This window comes from Ochotona curzoniae, unplaced genomic scaffold (genome assembly GCF_017591425.1).
Source record: "Ochotona curzoniae isolate NIBS_2020 unplaced genomic scaffold, NIBS_Ocur_1.0 scaffold_3171, whole genome shotgun sequence".
Classification (NCBI taxonomy): domain Eukaryota; kingdom Metazoa; phylum Chordata; class Mammalia; order Lagomorpha; family Ochotonidae; genus Ochotona; species Ochotona curzoniae.
This window is the reverse complement of record NW_024467104.1, coordinates 951,450-975,932: the sequence shown is the minus strand read 5'-3', so window position 1 is coordinate 975,932 and position 24,483 is coordinate 951,450. Positions and strand designations below refer to the sequence as shown.

Genomic DNA, 24,483 nt, shown 5'->3' with positions numbered 1-24,483 from the left:
TGAAATAAGGAGTACAAGATACATGTCAAAGCAAGACACCTTCTGGAAAAAAGTAGTGTTTCACAATATGTATTTTCCACAAAAATGAAAAAGACTTTCCCAGTGGCATGTGATTTTAAAATGCTTTCATTTTTCATGGAATTTAATTATATATGAGTTTAACTGAATCAGCATGATAGCAATAATGAATTTTAATTAAACTTATATTCTTTTCATTTATTTGTTAGATTTTTTAAATTCAGGTGTTTCTGATTTAGTTGTTGTAACAAACCACATTAAGATTCATCTTTTAAATTTTTTATAGAAAAGATACAAAAAAAAAAGTGGATAATACACGTTGGAAAAGTAAAATGGTTAATTAAAATATTATCAAAGTTTCACACTATTCACAGCCCAATGCAGCAGTGCTACTTTAGAGAGAATGCCTTTTCTCATGAGGAAAGGGAACATTGTCACGCGTGAAGTCCCTGCCTGAGAAACTTCCCTAACAGTGAGGGAGAGCAAGGGTCCTGGGAGAGCAAGGCAGAGCAGGTGGTGGGATAAATGGCAAGTCCACTCTTAAAAGATTAAAGTTGGTAGAGAGAGTGCAGACAGGAACTAAAAGAGAGACTGGCAGGGGGAATATCAGAGGTCAATGAGGAGTGCATGGAAAACTCTTGTGTGAATACTCAATTGGGCCTTTACGTACACATCTACTGCTTCTTCAAATGAATGAGAAGGCTTTAGTTTATTATGCTTCCAAAACAGAATGAGAAAACAATGCTGATACATATTCCATGTAAAATAAGTAAAAATATATGTAATTAAAATCAAGATAGAGATAAGGAATGAAAGCCATGGCCATGACATTACACACATTGATAAACGAAACATTAAAGTTGGATTGCACCAATGAAAATGATCTCAAAGAAAAAGAACAGAAAATAATTAATCATTCTGAATATTCTCAATTCAGATGATGAGGAGTCAGAACAATCAATCTTATTAGCTACTGTGAAAGAAAAATAAAAAAAGAAAATAAAGAATGTATGTAGCCTTCATAAAAGCAAATGTGTGATGAGGCCGAGTTTAATCACTCTTGTGAATAATGCATTAGCATGCTTTGCTTCGTTGGTTCTCTCTTGCATCATTTCTAATATAAGATAATTAATTATGAGGTTAAGCTTGCAAGAGGCAGACTATAAAAGAAGGAAGAAAATAAAGCAGGCATATACATGTGTACATACATATATATGCGCATGTGTATCATTGACTCACTCCCAGAGACATTAGCTTGAAGTGCAAGGGGAGGGGAAGTTGTAATCAACATTCAGTATCAGAATAATGTTGAAATACACACAACGTCACAATGGAACAATTTACCAAAGAATCTAGATATCTCATAGAAAGGGGTGGTTTTCAGATGTGTACCTGCTACATGCAAATAGCCTTCCTTACATACAAATAATTAACTCAGTGTGTTCAACTCTTAGGTTTGAAAGTTTGCAAAAGGAATGAGTGTGCCCATGTGCCAAGAATGTAATTAAGCTGTAGCTTTGTTTGTCAGGAATGATCAAACTTTGAATGTGTTAGTAGGTGCACAAAGACGAAAAACAGTACTTACAGAATGACAGGAAATGTTTATGCAATATATTTGCCTTCAAAATAATACTTCTAGAAGAACATGTACAAAAGGATCAATGGTTTTTGCTTTCTATTTTAATTTTTAAGTATTTCTTCAGATTTTTTTTTTGTCAACATTAGCAGAGCTGGTTTGCAGTTTTTCAATTCTTAATTCTATTGATGGATGGATGTGATGCCTCAATTGCTAAATTCTCATCTTGTAAGTATCAACATTCCATTAAGTCCAGATTTGTGTCCAGGCTGCTCCACTTCCAATTCAGCTCCCGGCTTATGCACTGGGACAGCAACACAGACTCCTCAAAGCCTTGGTCCCTGTACCTGTTGGGAGACCCAGAAGAAACTTCTGGCTCCTGACTTTGAATCGGCTCAGCTCTGCCCTTGGCAGCCATTTGGGGGAGTGAACCAGCACATGGGAAATCTATCTCTCTGTCTCTGCTTCTTTCCATAAATCTGAATCTCCTTCCCCTCCCGCTAAATAAGCAATATTAAAAAAAAAAGTTCTATTTCACTATTTTGTATTAAAATCAAAACTGTCAATTTTCACCTTTAAATTTGTTTTTCAGTAAAACTAATTCAAAATGATCTGCAAAAATACACTTCCCAAAAAAGTCATTTTTCAGTAAAATGATATAGGAATGTAAAATTTTAAGACAATCATAGTTTTTCATTATTGCTACCTTGAATACATCTGCCCTCTAAACATGTGGTATATAACAGAGGAAAATGAGACTGAAATATTTAGTGACTGAGTAAAGCTTGTACAGCTGCCAGTGCGGAAGGACTAGAGTCCACACATGAAATGCATGATAATAGAACAAATTCTCCTAAGCTCTGTCTCATTTGTTCACACACTAAAGAAGAGTTTCTGAAACGGTTATGGTACCTAAGATGTACCAATCTTTTATAATCAAATTCTCTAAAATCAATGTATGCATGATAAATATGGGATTTCATTTTAAAAGAGAAAATTGCCTGTCACTTTTATGTAATTTCCTACATCACCTTAAATTTAAACCATATATATGTGTGTATATATATACATACACATATGTGTATTTATATGTGAGTGTGTGAAAATATATTTACATTACAAATAAATTTCTCACAACATATTCCTGGAGACAATGCCAACAAAGGAATTCTTCCACAGAACTATAAATTAAGGGCTTGCAATTGTTCCTACATGTCCAAGGCAATATTCAACAATAAATAAAATTAAAATAATGAAGTAACAGTTAAGAATAAAATTGACCATGATGAAATAAAAGCAGTGAAGTGTCAATTGCATGTTCAGCCTAAGGGCAATTTCACCTGCTTCGTCGTGTTTTCCTTCTGCATAATTCTGACAGCAGCATTTTTTACTTCTTTATTTCTAAGACTGTAAATGAGTGGATTAAGCATGGGATTCACAATTGTATAAAAGACAGAAGCCACTTGATCCTTTCCCAAGGAGTAGGACTTTCTGGGTTTTAAATAAGTAAAAATCATAGAGCCATAAAACAGAGTGACTCCCAGGAGATGGGAGGCACAGGTAGAGAAGGCTTTTTTCTTTCCTGAAGTGGAATTAATTTTCAAGATAGAAGACAGAATAAAGATATAAGACACAGCTATTGTGATAAGCGACACCGTTAAGGTAGAGCCAGCAATAATGAATATGGCAGTTTCAGTGTCGTATGTGTCAGTGCAGGACAGGGCTAGCATAGGGGATGTGTCACAGAAGAAGTGGCGGATGACATTGGAGTCACAGAAGTGCAGTCTGCTCATGCACAGAGCATTGGCAGAGGAATCCATAAAGCCAATCACATAGCACACAGTGACAAGGGCGCAGCAGAGTCTTGGGGACATAGTGAGTGAATAGTGCAGAGGGTTGCAGATCGCTACATAGCGGTCATAGGCCATGGAGGAGAGGAGGAAACACTCAGCAGTACCCAGGAAGACAAAAAAGAACAACTGGATGAAGCAGCCTAAGAAAGAAATAGACTTAGTGGAAGTCAGCAGGTTCTCCAGGGTTTTGGGTGTGATGACAGCTGAGTACGTGAGGTCCAGAAACGACAGGTGAGAGAGGAAAAAGTACATGGGGGTGTGCAGGTGGGGATCGAGGCGGATGATCAGCATCATGCCTACATTCCCCAGCACAGTGACCAGGTAGATCAGCAGAAACAGCACAGAGAGGACCAGCTGCAGCTCCGCAGACTCTGTCAACCCCGCAAGGATGAACTCAGGCACGTTTGTATGATTTCTTCTACTCATGTTGTCCAATGATATGAGCTGTTAAGAAATCAAAATATACACACAGGAGGAATTAAAGCGATTTTGTTTTCAAGTGTGACCCTTTGTACATAATTATCTTTAAAAATCATTACTGAAAGGTAGCTTACAATACTTATTCAAAATATTAAATGTGGTTATCAACTATGTACATACAAACTGATAGCTGGATTTTATATAATAAAAGGTCTATTGCATTAATAAGTCAAGCACTGTCACTGCTTAAATACTTTTTATATTAACACAATCATTGTTTCTAAAAATATTGTCATAGTAATTGCAAAACTCTTTTATCCATATTTTAATATGGTAAAAGAGCACAGAAAACTTAATTCATATGGAGTAAGAGCTATGAATTGTCCAACGTGTATTTCTCTGATAGATTGTTCCCAGAAAGTCAATTCACAATACTATAACTTGTTACAGAAAATGTGACATAATCATCATGATCAATAACAGAAATGATTTGCTGTTTTATCATTATCAGTTACTCTCTTTGGTTTCTAATTACGTTCACACTACTAATTTAAATTTTATAATATAGAGCAATACTGGGATTGATCAATGATAGTAATAATAATATACCAGTATTGATTCTTGACTTAAGATGATTTCCCAAGCCTGACACATTCAAAAGCCTTTTCTTCCAAAATGACTTGAAAATGTAAACATTGCTTGCAGATCCTGATTTGTTCAATCCCATATTTCTGGTTCCACACACCCTGACAGTATCACAGAACATGGAAAATGACATGTGCATTCTTGAATGTTTTCTAGGGAAAGATCATTTTTCTTATCCTGAGTCAAATTCCACAAACTCCTGGATTGATACTTACTGTGAGCCAGAGGAGTTGAACTAGTTTCTTGTAATCTTATCAGCCTTTGGAATCAGTCCATTTCAATTGTTTAACAAATAAAATGTGAAAAACATTTGGAAGAAGTTGAAAATCTGTTCAGTAAACTATTTTTCTTCTTGTATATATATATATATTTTACATTTGAATGCATTCATTGTGAAATGAAATAAATTAAGCCTAATGTGTCTAAATGTCCTGGACAAGTGGAAAATTTAATAGAAATATGTACAAGAAAGATGCAGGGATCTATTGTGAATATGTACCTAGCAGAGGTCACCTCTCCTGTCCCTGGATAATTTCACAGGCCCAACGACTGATAATGATGCAATACATCATTGTCCTAAGAGACCCGATTCCAAGCAAGATTACTTGGCATTATTTCAAGGACCAATGTCAAGGATTAAATGAAGCCATGCTATATTTTGAGCAAATATTTGCTGTTCCCTGCGGCAGCCACCAAATTCAGAGTAACAGATGACTTGGTTTTTGGCGATGTTTTCGACTTGCTTTTTAATTGACACATGTGATTAGACCAATGTGTGGGGTACATGTGGAATTTGCATGTAAATGTATTGCACGATTACCAAGTCAGAAAATTTGCAGCGAGGGTGGTTAAACTGTTCTTGCTGAGACACTTCTCCACTGCAGGATTGACAGAATCAAGACTCAGAAGAGAACTTTCCATAAACATATTTTAAATGATTAAATGTCCAACTAGCACAAGGATACCATTGGTTCAAAGAAAAATGCCAAATAAAAATGAAATGACAATTCCATATTGATATTTATATTTTGCTGAAAATTTCATTTTTCTTAATTATTTCATTGCGTGCATATGATAGTATTTTCATATAGTAGCAGTTTAGTATAATAGTGTTTATTTACCATCTCATCTTCATTTTAAGCACAAAACTTTATAACATGCCATTTTATATAACATTTTTATTATTATTATTTTCATATAATCTTATATAAGCACCAGAATTTTGTCTATTACATGATAGCTAATGTCTCATAATTAACTGAACTGGATGTTGACCAGCTCATACCTCTTGTTAGCCTTTAAAGAATATGCACTTTTTAAAATATACAACTTAACCCAGTTGACATATATGCAATATTTGTATGGTATATTTTGCTATTTTAGTGGTCTTATTTATTTTATATATGGTAAATAACACTTTCACATAATTCTTCTGAATGTCACTATTTCTATGTACATTACATATACAGTCTGAAACTGTCTTATCTGTCTTTATTTGGTCAATTATTAAGAACTGTTAAATTTTAAAATTTTGAGTGTAATGATTCTTTTGTGCAGGTGTTTATCTTGCAGTTAGGATGCCAGCTAGGATTTTCATAATTAATGTTGAAGTCTTTGGGCTCAGTTCCCAGACTGAGCTTCTGATCCCCAGATTTCTCCACTTGTAGACACCATGAGGCAATGGCAAGGGCCAAGCACGAGTGTCTGCTACCCCCATGGGTAACTCACAGTAAGTTCTGAGTTCCCAGCTTCAGTGTGACACAACTGTGTCCCTTGTGGGCATTTGGAAAGACAAAAAAAAGCCAATGGAAATAGTGTCTGTTTATCTGTTTCTCTATGAAATAATGATTTTTTCAAATTATGCTTTAAGTAGCAATTTTAAATTACATTGGCTTGAAGTCAGAAAACATGACTCCATTACTTTAATAAAAGTGTGAAGTTCATGAATCATTTGTAATCAAATTAGATAAATGGTGACTCAGAGAGAAAGTCAAATGTTAAGATACAAGTCTGTTCTTATCAAACCTTGATGCATGGTTTATAAATTCTCAACAAGGAGGAAGGTAAAATACAAATATTATGATGTGTTATGCTAGCAGATATGAAATGTACTATTTTAAATAATGAAAATGTAACAAAACATACCAGATCTGGACAGAGTGGCTCAGGATCGGGTCACAGGGATCTAACGAGAAATAGTGAGGTCAATGTAGACTTCATTGAACTCTGGACAATTTACAAAGGTGAAGGAGGAGAAAGTTAGCCATGCCAACACACAGGAGGAACATGTTCAAGACTGGAACAACACTGGTGAGAAGACTTGTGCAGAAAATGGGTTGCACAGTACGAGGAAGAACGGGAACAATATTTATATTTAAGGATGTGACGGTGTAGAGTTGGTAAAGTTTCATGGATGAAACACAAGGAAGAGTTTTTATAGATGAAAAAAAGAGTCTTTACACACTGAAGGAAATGTCTATTCTCCCTCAACCAGACCCAGATAATGAGCATGTGAAAGCACTACAAGGCGGCCGATGTCCTTGAGCCTTGCTACTCAGGTGAGGAACTGATAAGATCTTTCTGATTCTTGGTTTTGCTTATTTGCACCAAAGCCATTGAGACTATCTGGGGAGAGAACTGGCGGATGGGTGAGCTCTCACTGTGTAATTCTGATTTTCAAATATGTGAAATTGTAAAGTATATGGAAAATGATATTCAATTTATTGCATTCAAAATTTGGGGAATCCATAGGCATTTGTTCATACTGTAGGTTTAAATGTGACATTTTCAAGCGAGGGAAGAAACCTGCCCCACTCCCAAACACCTGAGTATTTTAAGACATAGGTTCTTCCTTACCCCCAACTCATTTGGGAACCCGCTTCAAGACCCGGGTCCTGGGCCCACAGCAGGCCCAGTGCGCAAGCACAGTTTCCAGCCCGGCGCCAAGCCGGCGGACATGTGTTAAAGAACTTTTCCAACAAAGAAATGTTGACTACTTAAGTACCTTCACTCAAGTAATCAGTTAATTAACCATCAAAATAATGCAACAGTATCAAATAAGAAAAGGAAGAAAAAAAAGAAGAAAGAAAAATGACGACGGTGTCCTATTCCACAGCTGGTAATAGCTGTGAGAGCAAGAAGTAATCTTTGGGCCCGGCGGCGGCGCAGTGGTTAAGGTCCTCACCTTGCACGCCCAGGATCCCATATGGGCGCCGGTTCTAGCCCGGCAGCCCCACTTCCCTTCCAGCTCCCTGCCTGTGCCCCGGGAAAGCAGTTGAGGATGGCCCAAAGCTTTGGGACCCTGCAACCATGTGGGAGACCCGGAAGAGGCTCCTGGCTTCGGATCGGCATAGCATTGGCCGTTGCACTCACTTGGGGAGTGAATCATCGGATGGAAGATCTTCCTCTCTGTCTCTCCTCTCTGTATATCTGCCTTTCCAATAAGAAAATAATAAAAATAAGTCTTTAAAAAAAAAGAAGTAATCTTTGTGCTTTCAGATAAGGAGATTAAAGTTCCTAAAATATCCGAGTGGCTGTTATCAAATTTCACATGGCAGCTGACCGGAAGCAATCAGATGTCAAGTCTGAGTGAATGCGAGCTAGGTCCTGCTGAGTACACCTGGGGACATTTTTGGAGCAACCTGAAACATCTCTACAATCATTTTGTTTTTGCCTGTTTTTTTAGTTGAAAGTTTAACCGACATAAAATTGTGCTTATTTATGGGGTGGGTAGTTTGCTGCATGCATAAGCTGTCGCATGCGTTATCAGAGTCAATATCCTTTCAGGTATTTAACATTTCTTTGTAGTGGAAGAATTGGGGCTTCTAGTTTGATAATAGAGAAATGCGCAGTTCAGTGATCTGCTGTGTGTCCGGAGCCCAGAGTCGGTTACTACTGGATAACTCTGCCTGATGCCAGTTAGCAAAGTGAAATCCTGCGACCCCTCCCTTTGTCCAATAGTGGAACTCTCTCACTAACTTTAGTTTCTGATATTCATAAAAAGACAATAGCTAACACCATCATGAAATAGTGGCATGGAGACTCTTATTTTTAAAATGCAAAGAGAACGTCTTCCATTTTGTCCTCTCCCTTGTCTCATTCTTGTTGAAATCTGCTATTATGTTATTCCGCAAAGTAAATAAGCTTGATAGTTTCTAGAAGAGAATAAGGTAAGGCATCTCGATTACGATGAAAGTCGTGGTAACTTCCCTTCCTAAAGTGATTTTGTAAGCTTTGCTAATTACGATTGTCTGTGGGCATGTGACATCTTCTTGTCCAGACATATGGCAACAGAAAGAAATGGCAAGTCCTTCACCTATGCTTGTCCATTTGTTTTGTTATGGGGGAATAAATCCTTCACTAGTTGGTTTTCACAAGCACAAAGTTAAATAATAAAAACCTCCTTCCTATTGTAATTTGGAGAAACATGTCGGAATGACACACAGCCTGATTGTCCAATTTAAGCAAAGTTACCACTTGGTGTTGTAGCCTAGCAGCTGAAGACCTCACCTTGCACACACTAAGATCCCATATGGGTGCCAGTTCGTGTCCCAGTGGCCCCACTTCTCATCCAGTTCCCCACTTCTCTGCCTCAGAAAGCAGTAAAGGATGGCCCAAAGCCTTGTGACCCTGCAGCCATGTGAGAGATCCGTAAGAGGCTCCTATCTTCAGATCGGCTCAGCTCCAGTCACTGCGGCTGCTTGGGGAGTAAATAAACAGACAGAAGACCTTCCTCTCTGTCTTTCCTTCTCTCTGGACTTTCCAATAAAGGTACTGCAGCAGAAGACGGAGGACAGAACAAATCAATCAACAACCCCAGCAAAGTGTTGGTGATGAAAATCTGGAGAAATAGACTCTAACATGGACTTTGTCAGCTTGTGGAGTCTGGAGAGATTCCATCATGGTTGAGTGGCAAGATCCACAACAATACAGAGCTGCTGAACTATCAAAACCATTTGAACCGGACACTTGGATCATGGCCCACCCACTGTGGAGACCCTGGGATGGTTGGGTGTGGCTTCTCCCCTTATCTCTCCCCTCCACATAGAAACAGGAAGGAAAAAAGAGAATTCCAAAACAATGGTCTCATCCACTTTCCGCTAGCTCTTGACCCTTTGCACCCTATTCAAATATGTAAAAATTATTGAAAAAAAATTTTTACAGTAAAAAGGCAAAGTTACATGAAAGATGCACTTGAACAAATGCAATGCCCAAAAGTAAAGTGTCTTGTAGAAGTCTTTTTCATATGAAGTTTGAATCTGTGTAACTAGACTACTTTTAATTATTCCTCACAGAGTTTTATGAATCAGTTTTTACCAAATTCTTGGATGGCAATTTATATGTTATAAATATAAAGATGAAGTAAGCATGAAGATATGGAAACCAAATTAAATCTACTTAAAAAAATTTGAAACTCAAGTAATTTGGATCCTAAAACTAATCAGTGGTCATATCCTGTTCCAAATGTGAAGTATTCCTTTCAGCCAATTGTGCCTGTAATGTTCAGTGAGCTCAGTGTTATGCCAATGCTGTGTATTTTTGCTGCACTCTAAATAGGTTCAGCCTGCAAGTATGGTTTCATAGGGAAATTATGGGTAAGTAAACCTTACAAACAACGTCAAAGCACTTTAACTCTTATTTTATATCATCCTGATGACAACTGGGGTGAAATCTTGTACTTCTCTTTACCAGTTCCATGATGTACAAACTTGCCGAGTCTACTGTGCCTTGATTTTCTCATCTATGAAACAGTGATGTGAAATTATTCAGAGATATTGGATAACTAAACTCCACCATGCACGCATTATTTACAACAACTCTAGGCATAGAGTCACTGTTAACTCAGTGTTAGATAAAAATGATTGGTCTGTGGCTGCTTCCTGCAATGAAATGCTGCCACATGACTACGCTATCAAACGGACAGAATAAATAAATGTGGATGATTAAAGGTTGTATTTTTAAAGATGATAACATATTCAATGTCTTTGGGAGATTAAACAGTTGTGGAAAATCAAGATGATCCTACACACAGAAAAGTTTCATTTTTTGGTTTTTGATATTGCGCATGTTTTATTCTCCCTGTATTATACATGGCACATGGAGTCATGTCCAACAGGTTAGCCAGGAACTCTGAGTCTTCTCCATGCAATTCAGGGACCCAAGCACCAGAGTGAGTGTGTGCTACTTTCCCTGGTGCATTCACAGCGACCTGAACCAGAAATGGAGCAGCTGGATTCCCACAGGCGCTCATGGGAAATGCCGGTATGTGTGCAGGTGACAACCTGACCTGTGTGCCACAACACCAATCAAGTCTGTTCTTAAACACCATGACTGTCATTGGCCAGGCTATGGTAGCTCTCATTCACTTTACTGATTCATTCCTTGCTGCTTTCTTTCTGTATCTTGTATATTTCCCACTGATTTACACTTTTGTTTAGTCTACTAATCCTAATGTCTCAATGAGAATACGAAGAAAGCAGGAGAATAACATATAGCATCAGAGAAAATAATTGTAAATAATCTTTAACTCTACAGGACAAGTAACACAATTGAAAAGTGCAAAGACATGGATAAATACATCTTCAGAGGACACATCAGTGGCTGGTAAGGCCTATTAAAAAGATGTTTGACTTAAATATCCCATAGAGAGCTAGCAGTAGGAACTAAAATGAAATTTCATTCCACATCCATTAGGGTAACTATTATCAAGAAGAGAATGACAAATGGTATGGGTTGGATTGTGTCCACTTCAAAACATATGTTGAAATTTGAAAACTCAGTGCTGTCTAACATGAACTCTTGGAACTAGGCTCTTTGTAGATGTAGTCAAACAAACATGAAAATCATTACACTGGTTCTTAATGCAAGGCTACAGCTTCCTTTAAAAAAAAAACAGAAAGAAATAAATTAAAGAAAGAAAAGAAAAATAAGATACAAAGAGGCCCAGTGTAGTGTCCTAATGGCCAAAGTCTTCACCATGGCTGTACCAGGATCCCATACGGGTGCAGATTCTAATCCCAGAGGCCCCACTTCCCATCCAGCTTCCTGCTTGTGGCCTGGGAAAGTCCAGCATGGCCCAAAAGCCTTGGGACCCTGCACCCACGTGGAAGCCCTGGAAGAGGTTCCTCAAATCAGGCAGCACTAAATATTCCTGAGCAAACACCATTACCTTTGAGAGTCACATAAAACACCGTCTCCTGGAGATTAGCAGAAGAAATAAACGCTATGGACTTCTAAAACTTACAAGCTAGGATTCAGAAGTGCAAGGCAATATATCACTCTTGTTTAAGCCAATGCCAATAAAAACATGTGCTATTTTGTTACAAATAATCATAGCAAGCTAAAACAGAATGTGAAGAAACTAGCTCATACACACTGCTCTTGAGATGGCAAAGCAGTGCAGCCACCACGAAGAACGATTTGCCATCCTTCAAAATAGCAGGAGGCTCTCTGATCCAGCAATTTTATTCCTAAGTACACACTCAAGAGAAACAAAAACACACTACCATTCCAAAATGTGTGTACACACACATGTAACAACATTATTCATAATATCCTAAAACTAGAAATAATACCAGTGTCCATAATCAGATGAATGATTTCAACTTTGATGTAGCTATACAAAAAAATATTATTTGGTTTCTTTTTTAAAAAATGGTCTATTCATAGTTCTTCAACTTGTATTAACTTTGAAATGGCACTGCCAAGACAAAGAAATCTGACACAAATGTTTGTACAACATGAAATGTTTGTATGGATAAGACTGTACAACAGAGTGTAAATCTGTGTTTGGGTATTCAGGAAAGGGTATGTTATTATTTATGAGTATGAAATTCCTGCCTTGGAGTGACGAATATTAGATTTTGGGGTGGGGAGTAGATATTAATAACCTTCAGTATACTAAAAAAAATACTGAAGTGCATAATTAAACATATGAATTTTATACTATGTGAATTAAATAGCTCAAACCCCTCATATCCATTACAACAGATAAAATACAAAATTTAAGGGCAAAAGTGGAGTCAAACTTTAAACTTCACTTATAGTTTGATGAATTACATGATGTTCAAGGGAATCCTGATACCTTAATCCTTCTTTTTCTATTAAATTCTCCTTTTGATAAGTTCATTGATCAAATGTTTTTAAGTGACTCTATGAAGAATAAAATCAAAGAATAGGGATTATTCTTCTAATGTACTTATATGACTTGACTGAGAAATGTGATACAAATATCTCCCACCTGATGTATTTTGCTAGAAAACATATTCAATTTGCAGATATAACTTAGAATTTCAAGTAAATATTCAGTATTTCAATATTATATTTTGATACTGAGCAACAAGCTTCAACAGAAGGTGGCATCAATGCTAATAGGACAATTTACAAAAACTACTTAGAAATGCATATTGTAAAAATTATGCATAGATTTTAATTTTTGTACCCAACACACATAAAGTCTATTTTTTCAACAAACTTACTGAGTTACTTGCAGATGACAATTAAAATCTCAGAAGAGGTGGCCCTGTGCAATGGCCTAGTGGCTAAAGTCTTTAAAATTTATCTTGTGTTTCTAATATACACACTCTAGGCATGAAATATATGAATGATGGAGGTTCTCATGGTTGTTACTACAGCAATAAATAATTGTGTTTTTTCTGTATCATATGTAGAAGCCAAATCAGTGACACTAATTGTTTTCATTAAACTATGAACATTGAAATTCCATTTTCTACAAAGCACTCAGCCTCTGGTAATGTCCCTTCTTTAAAGCTGAGTTTCTGATGATCTGGTGAGCATTTCTAGTTTACTGCATTGTCAGTTTTCTATGAGTGGAAAATGAGTTTGACTTGGGGGCAGTTGCATTTGAAACTGCAAGGCTAACCATCAACATTGAACATCTCATTCGAGTCTGCTTTGGTTTGTGACGTATTTTGTCATTTAAGAATACATATGGGGGCCCGGAGCGGTGGCACAAGTGGTTAAGGTCCTCTCCTTGCACGTCCAGGATCCCATATGGGCGCCGGTTCTAGCCCGGCAGCCCCGCTTCCCTTCCAGCTCGCTGCCTGTGGCCTGGGAAAGCAGTCGAGGACGGCCCAAAGCTTTGGGACCCTGCACCCGCGTGGGAGACCCGGAAGAGGCTCCTGGCTTCGGATTGGCATATCATTGGCCATTGCGCTCACTTGGGGAGTGAATCATTGGAGGGAAGATCTTCCTCTCTGTCTTTCCTCTCTGTATATCTGCCTTTCCAATACAAATAAAATAAATCTTTAAAAAAAAAGAATACATACGAACTTTTAAAAATGAACATACTAAAGCAGCTTTTGCACTTTGTGCGCATGAGCATCACTTTTTAAAAAGTGTTTGATTTTAGACAGTTACAGGAAACTTTTTTTAAAATCTATTCAGGTTTCAGGATATTAGGGAAAAAAATGAAGATAAAACTGAAAGTGAGGAGACATATTGGAGACTTACTTCAGAACTTATGAATAACCTGAAGGATGATATTTATTTAGTAGTGAAAGCTTCAACTTAAGAATAACAGATGGAGACAGTAAAGCAACCTAACTACTAAGAATCTTAAGAGGACACACAACGTAGGTGACTGGTGTTATTAGTCTTATTTTATGTTCTGATATATTCTGTAAGATATAGTTTTCACTCCAGTTGACTATGGCTTTGAAAGTACAGGAATATGGGGTCCATAAACATAATGAAGTTACAACAATGAAAAGCCTATTTCTGAAACTTCCCCAACTCCAGAAAGACATAACTTTCTTATCCTTTGGGGACGGTATCCAAATTCACACAGCTCTGTCCCCAGTATCTTCATTTTAGTAATTTGTGATCCCTTTTTCTTCCTTGGGGCATCACAAGTGATCATTGGGCATGGATGAGTGGCACTAGGATCAGGAAGCAGCACAGTTTTCCGGCAGCGTCATGCTCTCAGTGCCATCAGCTCATCTCTTTTCTCACATCCAGTGTACCACTGGACTCATTCGAAAGCTTCATTTGAGAGCTTCCCTCCTTCTTTTCTTGTAGTGAGGAAGTTCCCCAAGTTTCTCTGATATCATACTGTCTTTAATCTCTTTCAAAGTAATAGGACCCAATGTATGATTTTTTTTCATGACTTAAATGTCCCTTCAATCTCTAGAAGTAGACATTTCTGTCCTTTTCAGGAGATACAATTATGTTCATATAAAAGAATGTTACTAAGGTCCTTGCTGTAATTGTTGCATTACAATCTGTAGACTTGGGGCACCCTGGAGAGTGAGACACATAAAAGTGGCTTGGAGCCATGCAGGTGTGGAATTCATTGCAAGTGAGTTTTGAAGATGTCTATATCATAGGCTCATTAAGCAAATGTAATTGTCCTCGGAGTGTTGGAGAACCTGAGATAGGATTTTAAAGTGACATGTCATATAAGAGTAAAAAGAATGCATGTAATTGGAATTTTAAAGATACACATTTATGTATGTAACTTAAAGTCAAATAAAAGCATGGCAGCGTTTTTTAGTAAAGGTAGTGAAAATACAAAATCTCTACAGATAATGGAATGCTTAATATCAGCACTGAGACAGGTGTGACAGCACAGCTACTTAGAGTACTGGCTCCTCAGCTTCAGATCCAGTCTCCTGCCGACACACCCTGACACACCATATGGTCTTACCGTTCACGAGGGAGACCCAGATCATGTGCCTGGATCCTGGTGTTAGTCTGGTTTAGCCTTAACTATTGTGAGTACATTTTATGTGAAACAACAGAAAAAACATTTCTTTCCCTTGCTCTGCCTTTCAAGTAGAGCATAAATAAAGGAAAATATAAAACATGTAACATGTCATTTTGTGACAGTTTATACTTTAATAGCTCATGCTATGATAAAATTATTTAAAGTCTATGTATTTGTAGTATTAGTAATTCACTTTATTATATCACACATCTGCATTTTAAATAAAAGTTACAGGCCCATACAAAATATCTGGGGCATTGTACAATCTAAGCATATCATATTTACTTGTATATATGAGCATGAAAGTTTCCTCATTAAAACATCCTAATCCTGTGGTAGTGAAAAGTCTGTAGACGAGGAAGGGAGCATCCAACCCCTTTCTGCACAAAAACAAAAAAAAATAAAGATAATAAAAATTTTAAAAAAAATCCTAATCGCTGAGAGACACTGCTGAAACAGTTGAGACAATTTTCAGGATACATATATCATATGACATGGTGTATTCCCATCCCAGATTTCTGCAAATACATACTGTGGGAAGCAGGTGGCGATGGTTCAAATAGCCAGATCTCACTCATGCACTTAGGAAAAATGGATTGAATTGGTGGCTCCTGGGCATCTCGGAAATGAATCAGAAGATGTGACCTTTCTCCACCCTCTCTCAAATTAAACAGAGGGGTACATATGCAAATATGCATATATATGTATGGATGTGTATATGTATATTATACACACATATCTATATTAGTGTGATATTGTAATCTATAGTGTAATCTTTGCCTTGTCGTCCCTGTGCTCAATTGATGGCCAATGCTCATCTTATATCAATCAGTTGATTACAGAATTCAGCTCACAGATTTCAGAAATAACAGCAAAGCACATGGCATGCGTTTCTGTTCCCACTGATTATGCTTGAAGATAAGATTTGAGGCCAATGCAAGGGCAGTCGGAGAGAAGAGCTTTCAGTGGGTTTCCCTGCTCTGTTCCTCCTCTGCTTCTCTCTCCCCTTCCTCTCCCTTTCTTTGTCACATAAGTAATACATGTCCTTCACATTAACTGCATGGGTCAGGATGAAAAGAAAGAAGAGGGAGCTCAAATGACGTCAGTCAGTCTATTAATTGGTGGCAGTGAATTATTTTTTCTTTGATGACTTAATTTAAAACCAAGGTTTATTTTCCCTGAGAAATCTTTTGAAAGATAACATGCATTTTTCAAAGAAAAGTTGTGACACAAGCTGATCAAAGCGCCCATCAGCTGGAAAAACATTTAACTTTTGGTCACCTAAAAGTCTTCATGATGGAGCTTAATCATATAAAATGGGAAAACAAAATGATGAGCGACCATGAACATGGTGAGTCAGCTGTTGGTTGTCAATCAAGCAAACGGCATCTCCACGCTTCTGAGAAAGGACACCGATCAGTGCGCTGACGGGAGGTGCAAGCTGGCCTTCCTTCTCTCCTACAGGGAATGAAGCAGGGGTGCTGGCAGAAGAGAAGAGAATAAAACATCACCAAGATCACCACTATCACCAAGATCCTCATAACGGTCACACTTAGGTTGACATGTAGAGACATGAAAAAACTCTCTAAAACTCCCACAGAAATGTATCAAAACATCACAATTTGGATTCAGTCAAAATGGCAAACAAATGCGCTTATTTTTACATTGTGGTATTTCACAGAGTACAATATTCATAGAATTGTTGGATTTTATTCCACCTGTTTCACTTTTGATGTCTGATTGGATGGATAATGTTTCAAAATTAAACTTATCCCTTTTAGAAAATCCTCCCCCCCTTTTTTTGAATTTTTCTCCCAAATGATACACTCTACTGGAAATCCTTAGGATAGCCATGCAAAGAAATCCTTCTGTCATTCAACATCCTTAAATTCATCAAAAGAAATTTTCCAGTGTGCTCAACCAAATATGTCTCCCACATACTTTGTTGTCCCTAAACTGCTTCTATGAGAAAATTGCATTTGCTATCCGTGCCTTTCGTGCAGGGTATTGATAGAAAATGGAGAGATGAAAAGTTGAGCCGGCTTAGCATGCTGTACATGTGATTGTCGCAGAATACCTGGGTGTTCTCCACTTGTCCTCAATTCTCTATTCAGGGAGAATGCTTCTCTTTAAGGAAAAAAAAATGACAAATATATCAAATAACCCTTTTTGCTGTGTACACAGTCAATATTATGTTACCAAGCTGGTTTCTGATTAAAAGTTTGATATTTTGTTGAATAGATGATTACAGCATGTTCAAAAGGCCCTAACCTTAGGAAGCAAACGCCTCTCTAAGCCCTCCAACAGCTACAGTCTTTGTCCAAGCTCCTTCTTCTGTCTCAGTCAGAAGACCGTGCAGACACACAAACCCCTAAGCCAGCGCTGGCCGAGAGTCAGCGCCATTACACTGTGGGGGTGAAGCCAGATGTGCTCTGACTGAAGCTTTTTCTGTAGATCAGAATTATAATGCATAAGATTAGAGAAAACAAGGACTTGCCAGAGTGACTGGGAGGACAGAAACATTATGCTTATTAAGGAAGTTTTCTTGGAACATATTTAAAAACTAAATTGATCTGATGAGTGAATGGAGCTCAAATTATTAATCTTTCATGAAAGTAAGTCCTTTTTAGGTCTAACCTTATGACACAGTGTATTCAGTAGCTTCTTGAAATGTCAGCATCCCATTAGAATGATGATTTGAATATTGGATGTTCCACTTTTAATCCAGTTTCCTGACAATGGCTCTGGGAAGGCAAAGGAGGATGGCCCAAGAATTGTCTCTGTCACCCATGTGGGAGACCTGAATGGAGATGGTAGTTTCCCTTCTGGCTCCTGGTTGGCCCCACTCCAACAGTTATACAAATTTAGAGAGTGAACCAACATACAGAAAATAGCTTTTGTTTCTTTCTCTATCCCTCTTTGTCTCAGCTTTTCAAATGAATAGATACATTTTTAAAAAGAAATGAATGTCCAGTCTTGCAATATTTATAGGAATTAGTAATATGTATTAATATATAATGAGAAAATTGTTTCCCTGTGTAATAACTCAATTACATTATCTATCTATCTATCTATCTATCTATCTATCTATCTATGTATTGATTTTTGGAAAAGGAGATTTACAGAGAGAAGGACAGAGAGAAAGATCATCCACCCTTTTGTTCACTCCCCAAGTGACAGCAATGACCAGAGCTGTGCCAATCTGAAGCCAGGAACCCAGAGCCTCTTCTGAGTCTCCCATGCAGACGCAGTGTCCCAAGGCTGTAGGCCGTCCTCGACAGCTTCCCCAGACAATAAGCAGGGGGCTGGATGGGAAGTCAGGCTTCTGGGACTAGAACTGGGGCTCACATGGGATCCCAGTGCATGCAAGGCAAGGACTTCAGCCACTAGGCCATCACGCCAGACCCTATTTCTATTCTTTAAGGAAACAAAATAAAATGACAGGAGGCAACACTGATTTAAAGCATCCATTAAGGGACCCTGTACCAGAAATTGGTGGTGATTTTTCCAGCAGGTATTTGCCTAGGCATAGCAGATGGATGATATGTTAATGAGCTGAAAATAATTTTGAACAGAACACATGGAATTAAGTAATGAGGGAAAATTGAACAAAGTCTTGTTAATTCCATAGGCTTTGGCTGGGAAAGCGTGGCATTGAATCCTATGTGCAATGTCAAATAAGCAATAGAACATTCTTCCCAAAGATAAAGTCTTTTTTTTTTTAAAGATTTAATTATTATTATTTTTTTATTGGAAAGGCGGATATACAGAGAGGAGATACAGAGAGGAAGATCTTCCGTCTGATGATTCACTCCCCAAGTGAGCGCAACGGGCCGATGCTATGCCAATCCGAAGCCAGGAGCCTCTTCAGGGTCTCCCACACGGGTGCAGGGTCCCAAAGCTTTGGGCTGTCCTGGACTGTTTTCCCGGGCCACAGGCGGGGAGCTGGAAGGGAAGCAGGGCTGCCGGGATTAGAGCCGGCGCCCATATGGGATCCCGGGCGTACAAGGCGAGGACCTTAACCACTTGTGCCACCGCGCTGGGCCTGATAAATTCTTTTTTAATTTACTTCATTTTTCAGTAATTTAAGGTAATGTACAATTTCTCAAGCCAGGCTCAATAATCTTGAGAGAATAATGACATATTCAAGAATTTTAAATAACCTTTACATTTTTTTTTTTACAGAGAACATTCAATTTCTCCCAAAAGATTCAACTATGTGACAAAAACCGTGAGAGAAAACAGAACATGGAAAGAAATCTTGTAGGTGTAGATAATGCAGATTTCAGTAATATACAAAAAAAAAAAAAACAGCTATACTAAATATGCTAAAGAAATAAAAACCCTATATTTGCAATGTTTGAGTCTTGTAAAATAAGAGCAAAAGACAGAAATAAAAAATTTGAGAACTGAGAAGCACAGCTCTTGTGTCATATGAAATGTTGACAAAATAGATCAATTAAAATAATGAAAGACACGGAAAAGGAAAATGGTGTTTGAAATGAAACAGAGAAAATGGGATAGAAACGGATGCAACAAAAACATGGGTTACGGTGAAGCTAAGCACTCTATGATCAGAATAGAGGAAAGGAATAAAATAGATACAGCAGGAACAGTGGTCAAAGAGAAAATAGCAGGGACAAGGTACCAAAATGGAAGAACATCAAGTCATATATTTAGGAAATTATAATAAGAATCATCAGAAAAGAAAAACTTTACCCACATTCTTTGTAAAACAATTGAAAATTCCAGACAAGGGAAATACTCTGCAAAGTTAAAGCAGCACTAGGAACAATGATGAGGCTTCTGTGGAATTCTCAGTACAAAGCGGAGAACAGAGGGCAAGGAAGAGCTACAGTCAGCGTGCCCGAGAGAGATCTGTGGCAAGTTAGAATCATTTTTATAAAGTTTAGCTGATCCAAAAGAGATATTTTTTCTGTAATTCACACATACAGATTTCAGAGTAGAATACTTTCTGTACCACTCTCACTTTCCCTCACTGTAACCCTCCCTTCTTCTTTCTTACTTTGAATTTTTCCAATGACACACTCTCAATTCACTTTATTATCACACCGTCAGCCCTCCACTAACATAACCAGTTGAAAAGCCACTATTTCTCAAGAATATAAACAGGGACTATCAAAAATAATCAAACTCAAGTATTTGCCAATGGGTGCTGTGAAATGGCCCAGTCCGGCCCACCCTGAGACCTGATCCATACCTACGCCAGCAGGTACTGTCACCTACCTTGGTCTGGGCTCTCCCAGCCTTGGCTGTTGTGCTCATCTCCAGGGATTGCATCCTGACAGAGGACTTCCCCAAGCAGCTCTATGAGGTCACCTCCCAGTGGCAAATCTCATGCACACCAATGAGTTCTTGACCCAGCCTGATTTGGACCACCTCATGCCATGGCAGTTGAAGCAACCTTGCCTGACTAAACCATTCTGACATCCATTCTGGCTCTTATTGTTGGGTTCCACAGCCCAACCCTACCTGGCCTACCCCAAGACCCAGCTCTCACATGGTTCAGTGGGTGCAGAGACCTAGCCCAGCCTGTTTTATACCCACTCTGGCTCTTAGAGTAGAAGCAGGTGCAGCAGCCTAGACCAGTCTGTCACACTCCAGACCCAATCCATACCCATGCCAAGGTATATTGCAGTCCTATTCAGCCCAGCTCACCACCCTCATTCCATCTGTTGCACTCATCAATGGAAACTGCAGCCAAGTTAGGGCATTCCCTTAAAATATTGGACCAGGCACACCCAGCCACAAATATTGCACCTGCTTGTGGTTTCTCCAACACAACCCAGCATAACCCATCACCTGTCTTGGCCTTTCTCATCAGATGCTGCAGCCTAACCTGGCTCAGCTCACCCTGCATCACAACTCTTGCTGGTGAGTGCTATAGCCTAGCCCTACTCAGTCTGCCCCCATCCCTGCTTTCATGCAAACCGGTAGCTGTAATGGCCTAACCTGAGCTGCTTATGGGCCTGGGAGATCAGCTAAGTGGCTGCAATGGCTGGATCTGTGCCAATCTGAAACCAGAAGCCAGGAGCTTCTTCTGGGTCTCCCACAGGGGTGCAGGATCCCAAGGCTTGGGGCACTTACTCCTTGTCTGTTTTCCCAGGCCACAAGCAGAGAGCTGGATGGGAAGTGGGGCTGCTGGAATTAGAATTAGTGCTCATATGGGCAAGGACATTAGCCACTAGGCTACCATGCCAGGTCCCATTTCATTATTTTTTGGTTTTGAAGATTTATTGAATTAATTTAGATGACATAGTCACACAGAGAAAGAGAAAATGCGAGAAAGAGACAAAGAGGAGGGAGGGTAAGAGAGAGAACGAACAGAAGAGAGAAAGAAGGAGAAATGTATTTTCCATCTGCTGGGTTACTCTTCCAGTAGCTTCAAGGGCCAGAGCTGGGTCAAGCATAAGTGAGGAGCTTCTTTTCTGTCTCCCACGTGGGTGAAGGGACCCAAAACCTTGGGCCATTTGCTGCTGCTTTTGCAATATTGGCATTGGCAGAGAGCTGAATCAGAAATGAATTAGCTAGACTCTCGGTACCCATTTGGGATGCCAGCACCAAAGGTGGTGGCTTAACCCGTTACACCACAATGCTCTGCACTTTTCATTAGACTATATGCTTTCCTCACAGTGAGGTATTTAAGTTCAACTACCAAAGCTGACACACTCAGAAAGAAAGCCCAACATTTTGCTTTAATTCTGTTATTAAATAATATCTCAATTTTCCCTTAGATAAAAAGATATATTCTGTGGAGATGGACGGTGGCCTTATTCAAGATAAATATTACTCACATTTTTCCTTACGCCTGTTTGCACTACCAGCTTAAAATATATAACTTAATTTGTTCATTTAAATTTCTCTATGGCAAGGGGTTCCCCTAGAGTCTGGCTGTCATAGATAAATGGGGAAAAAATTGGAGTTTATAACCATGCAAATCTGAGGACTTGATCCTGCATGTTGGCAATCCACTTAAAAGGCATCAAGTGCCTAGGGCCACTCTTGAAAGAACGGATGTGTTCAAAGTCAGAGTTACAAATTCTGAGGTCACATATCATAAGATATTCAATTAAATATCCCAAGGTGTTCTTTTTAAAGTTCATGAGAGAATTTTCTTTAAAATGTTCAAATGTTGGAAGCATTTATCTTCTCCAACTTCTAGGATTCAAATAAAAATATTTTGTTAGTTTGTTATGTTTGATTGCAGGAAGCCTAAATATTCATTTATTTTCAGTATTCATCTAAAATATATGTATTCACTGATTGTGTGATATTTTTTATGCATTTAATCCCTGGACCTATGAGGATGGACGTAAAAATAAACAGCATTATATATTCAATGGATGTGCAGGAATATATTAGAAACGGAAGAGTTTTCTTTGGAAATTTGGTCAGGTAAATCATTTTGGAGAAGAAACTTTTTGTTTGTTTGTTTTTTCCAAAAAAATCATGTTCAGTATCTTTGAGACTATTAGGATTTAAGATACAGCCAACTAGGAAAAATAAGAATTTTATTGGTATCTTCCAAAAGTGAAGTTCTTTGAAAGCATTATGGCTGTAAAGTGTAAACCATTATAATTGAAATAACACTTTACATCAAAATGTGTATTTGAGTATTCTTCCAAACACCCCTGCAAGGACTAATATCTACTTGCTTTTATCAACACAAGTAAAGCATCACTTAAGTGAAGAGCAAAGGCAGTTGTGAAATCATATTTATTAACTGAAATGTATAAATTTCCAGCAATTCAGTTGAACAAATAACAACAAAATATTTGATCCATATTTAGGGTCTCCATTGCAAGGATTGTTGTCAAAGTCATAATAAACCCTGAGCTACTAAATCAATAATAAAGTAACACTCATTTCAGCAATCATAAAGATCCTATAAGAGAGAGTTTAAAATAAGTTTTTGGTATTGATTATTTTAAACTTATAGGATAGAATTTGGAAGAACATCATAAAAATTACAAAAAAAAATCAAATAGCTTTCAAAATGTGTTGCAATCACTTATAGAAATACAGAGACCCACTGGTCAGCATGTTTTAGAAATACATTTTAGAACAAATTTTGAATACTTTGGTCTACGTTGTATTAAGCTAAGTCCAACTGTATATGGATACTTCTGAAAAATATTGAAACACTAATGCTTAAAAATTCACCACCAAAGCTGCTAGGACCCTGAATATGTATAAGTACATATAATATGTTCTTAGTCCCAGAGAATGACCAAAGTTCTTTCTGCCTTACATTTTTAATGTTTTTCTATGTAAAGCCAACATAATATGATGCAAACATATCTTGCTACACTATTCAAAATATACACATAGGAATTACAAATATTTTCTTTTGTTCTTGCTATATATTGTTTTATTTAATGTGGTTGTTACTAACTTCAAAAATAACTCCATACAGAAAATACAAATGTGTTAAATTATATTTACATGACATGCTTATTAATTATATGTTCTCGGACAGCTCAAAACTCCCAGCCCATTATTAAAGATGTGTTAGTGAAGTCAGCATAAGGTATTCTAGATGCACAGGTGCAGTGTGTTAAAAGGAGGAAACGCGTTTCACTCGTATCAAACCCAGGGCAGAGGCTAAGTCGGGTAATACTGTCCCAGGAGTTATTCCGTTGTGCTTTAAATTTTTCAGTTTTTCATCTTAATTGAATTGATGTTCACTTACAAGCTCTTCTTTCCCTAATATATCTGACTTTTGACTGACAGCAAGTGTATGCAGTATCTGAACTTGAATGGCACTGAACCCTTGAAATACTCCCGTTTTCTTTCCAGGCTCTTCTTGGAGGAAGAAGGGAATCTGACTGTGTATTCCAAGAGAAGTGCTGTCTACGCACATGCGACTTTTCATCATTGAAATGCTGACAACTGTTGAATAAATAACATCTACAGATACAACGTGTGCATTTGTTGGATGTATACAACACTTTGAAACCTCTCATACTGTTCTGGCACTTGAACATGTTTACGTACAAATGAAGCAAATTCAGTCTCCGAGAACTGTTTATTTAACCTCAAAAACTGTACTGCAGCCAATAAAAGCAAGATAGTTCATAATAAATAGTGAATCTGCATCCTTGCACTTCCACTCATTCTGTGCTATTAAAGCTTCCATTTTCGGCCCGGCGTGGCACAGCGGTTAAGGTCCTCGCCTAGCACGCCCGGGATCCTATATGGGCGCTGGTTCTAATCCCGGCGGC

At 38.1% G+C, this 24,483-nt stretch overlaps 1 protein-coding gene across 1 annotated transcript; it reads right to left on the bottom strand.

The window, feature by feature from the left end:
• Positions 1-2,913: 2,913 nt before the first annotated feature.
• On the bottom strand, positions 2,914-3,873 carry LOC121172252 (olfactory receptor 8H1-like). Its single transcript, XM_041004105.1, has one exon. It carries the CDS (start codon positions 3,871-3,873, stop codon positions 2,914-2,916), a length of 960 nt encoding a protein of 319 aa, XP_040860039.1.
• Positions 3,874-24,483: the final 20,610 nt, after the last annotated feature.

What these genes read in the sequence shown, in the direction of transcription:
- LOC121172252 (XM_041004105.1), bottom strand. Translation starts at nt 3,873, where the DNA reads ATGAGTAGAAGAAATCATACAAACGTGCCTGAGTTCATCCTTGCGGGG.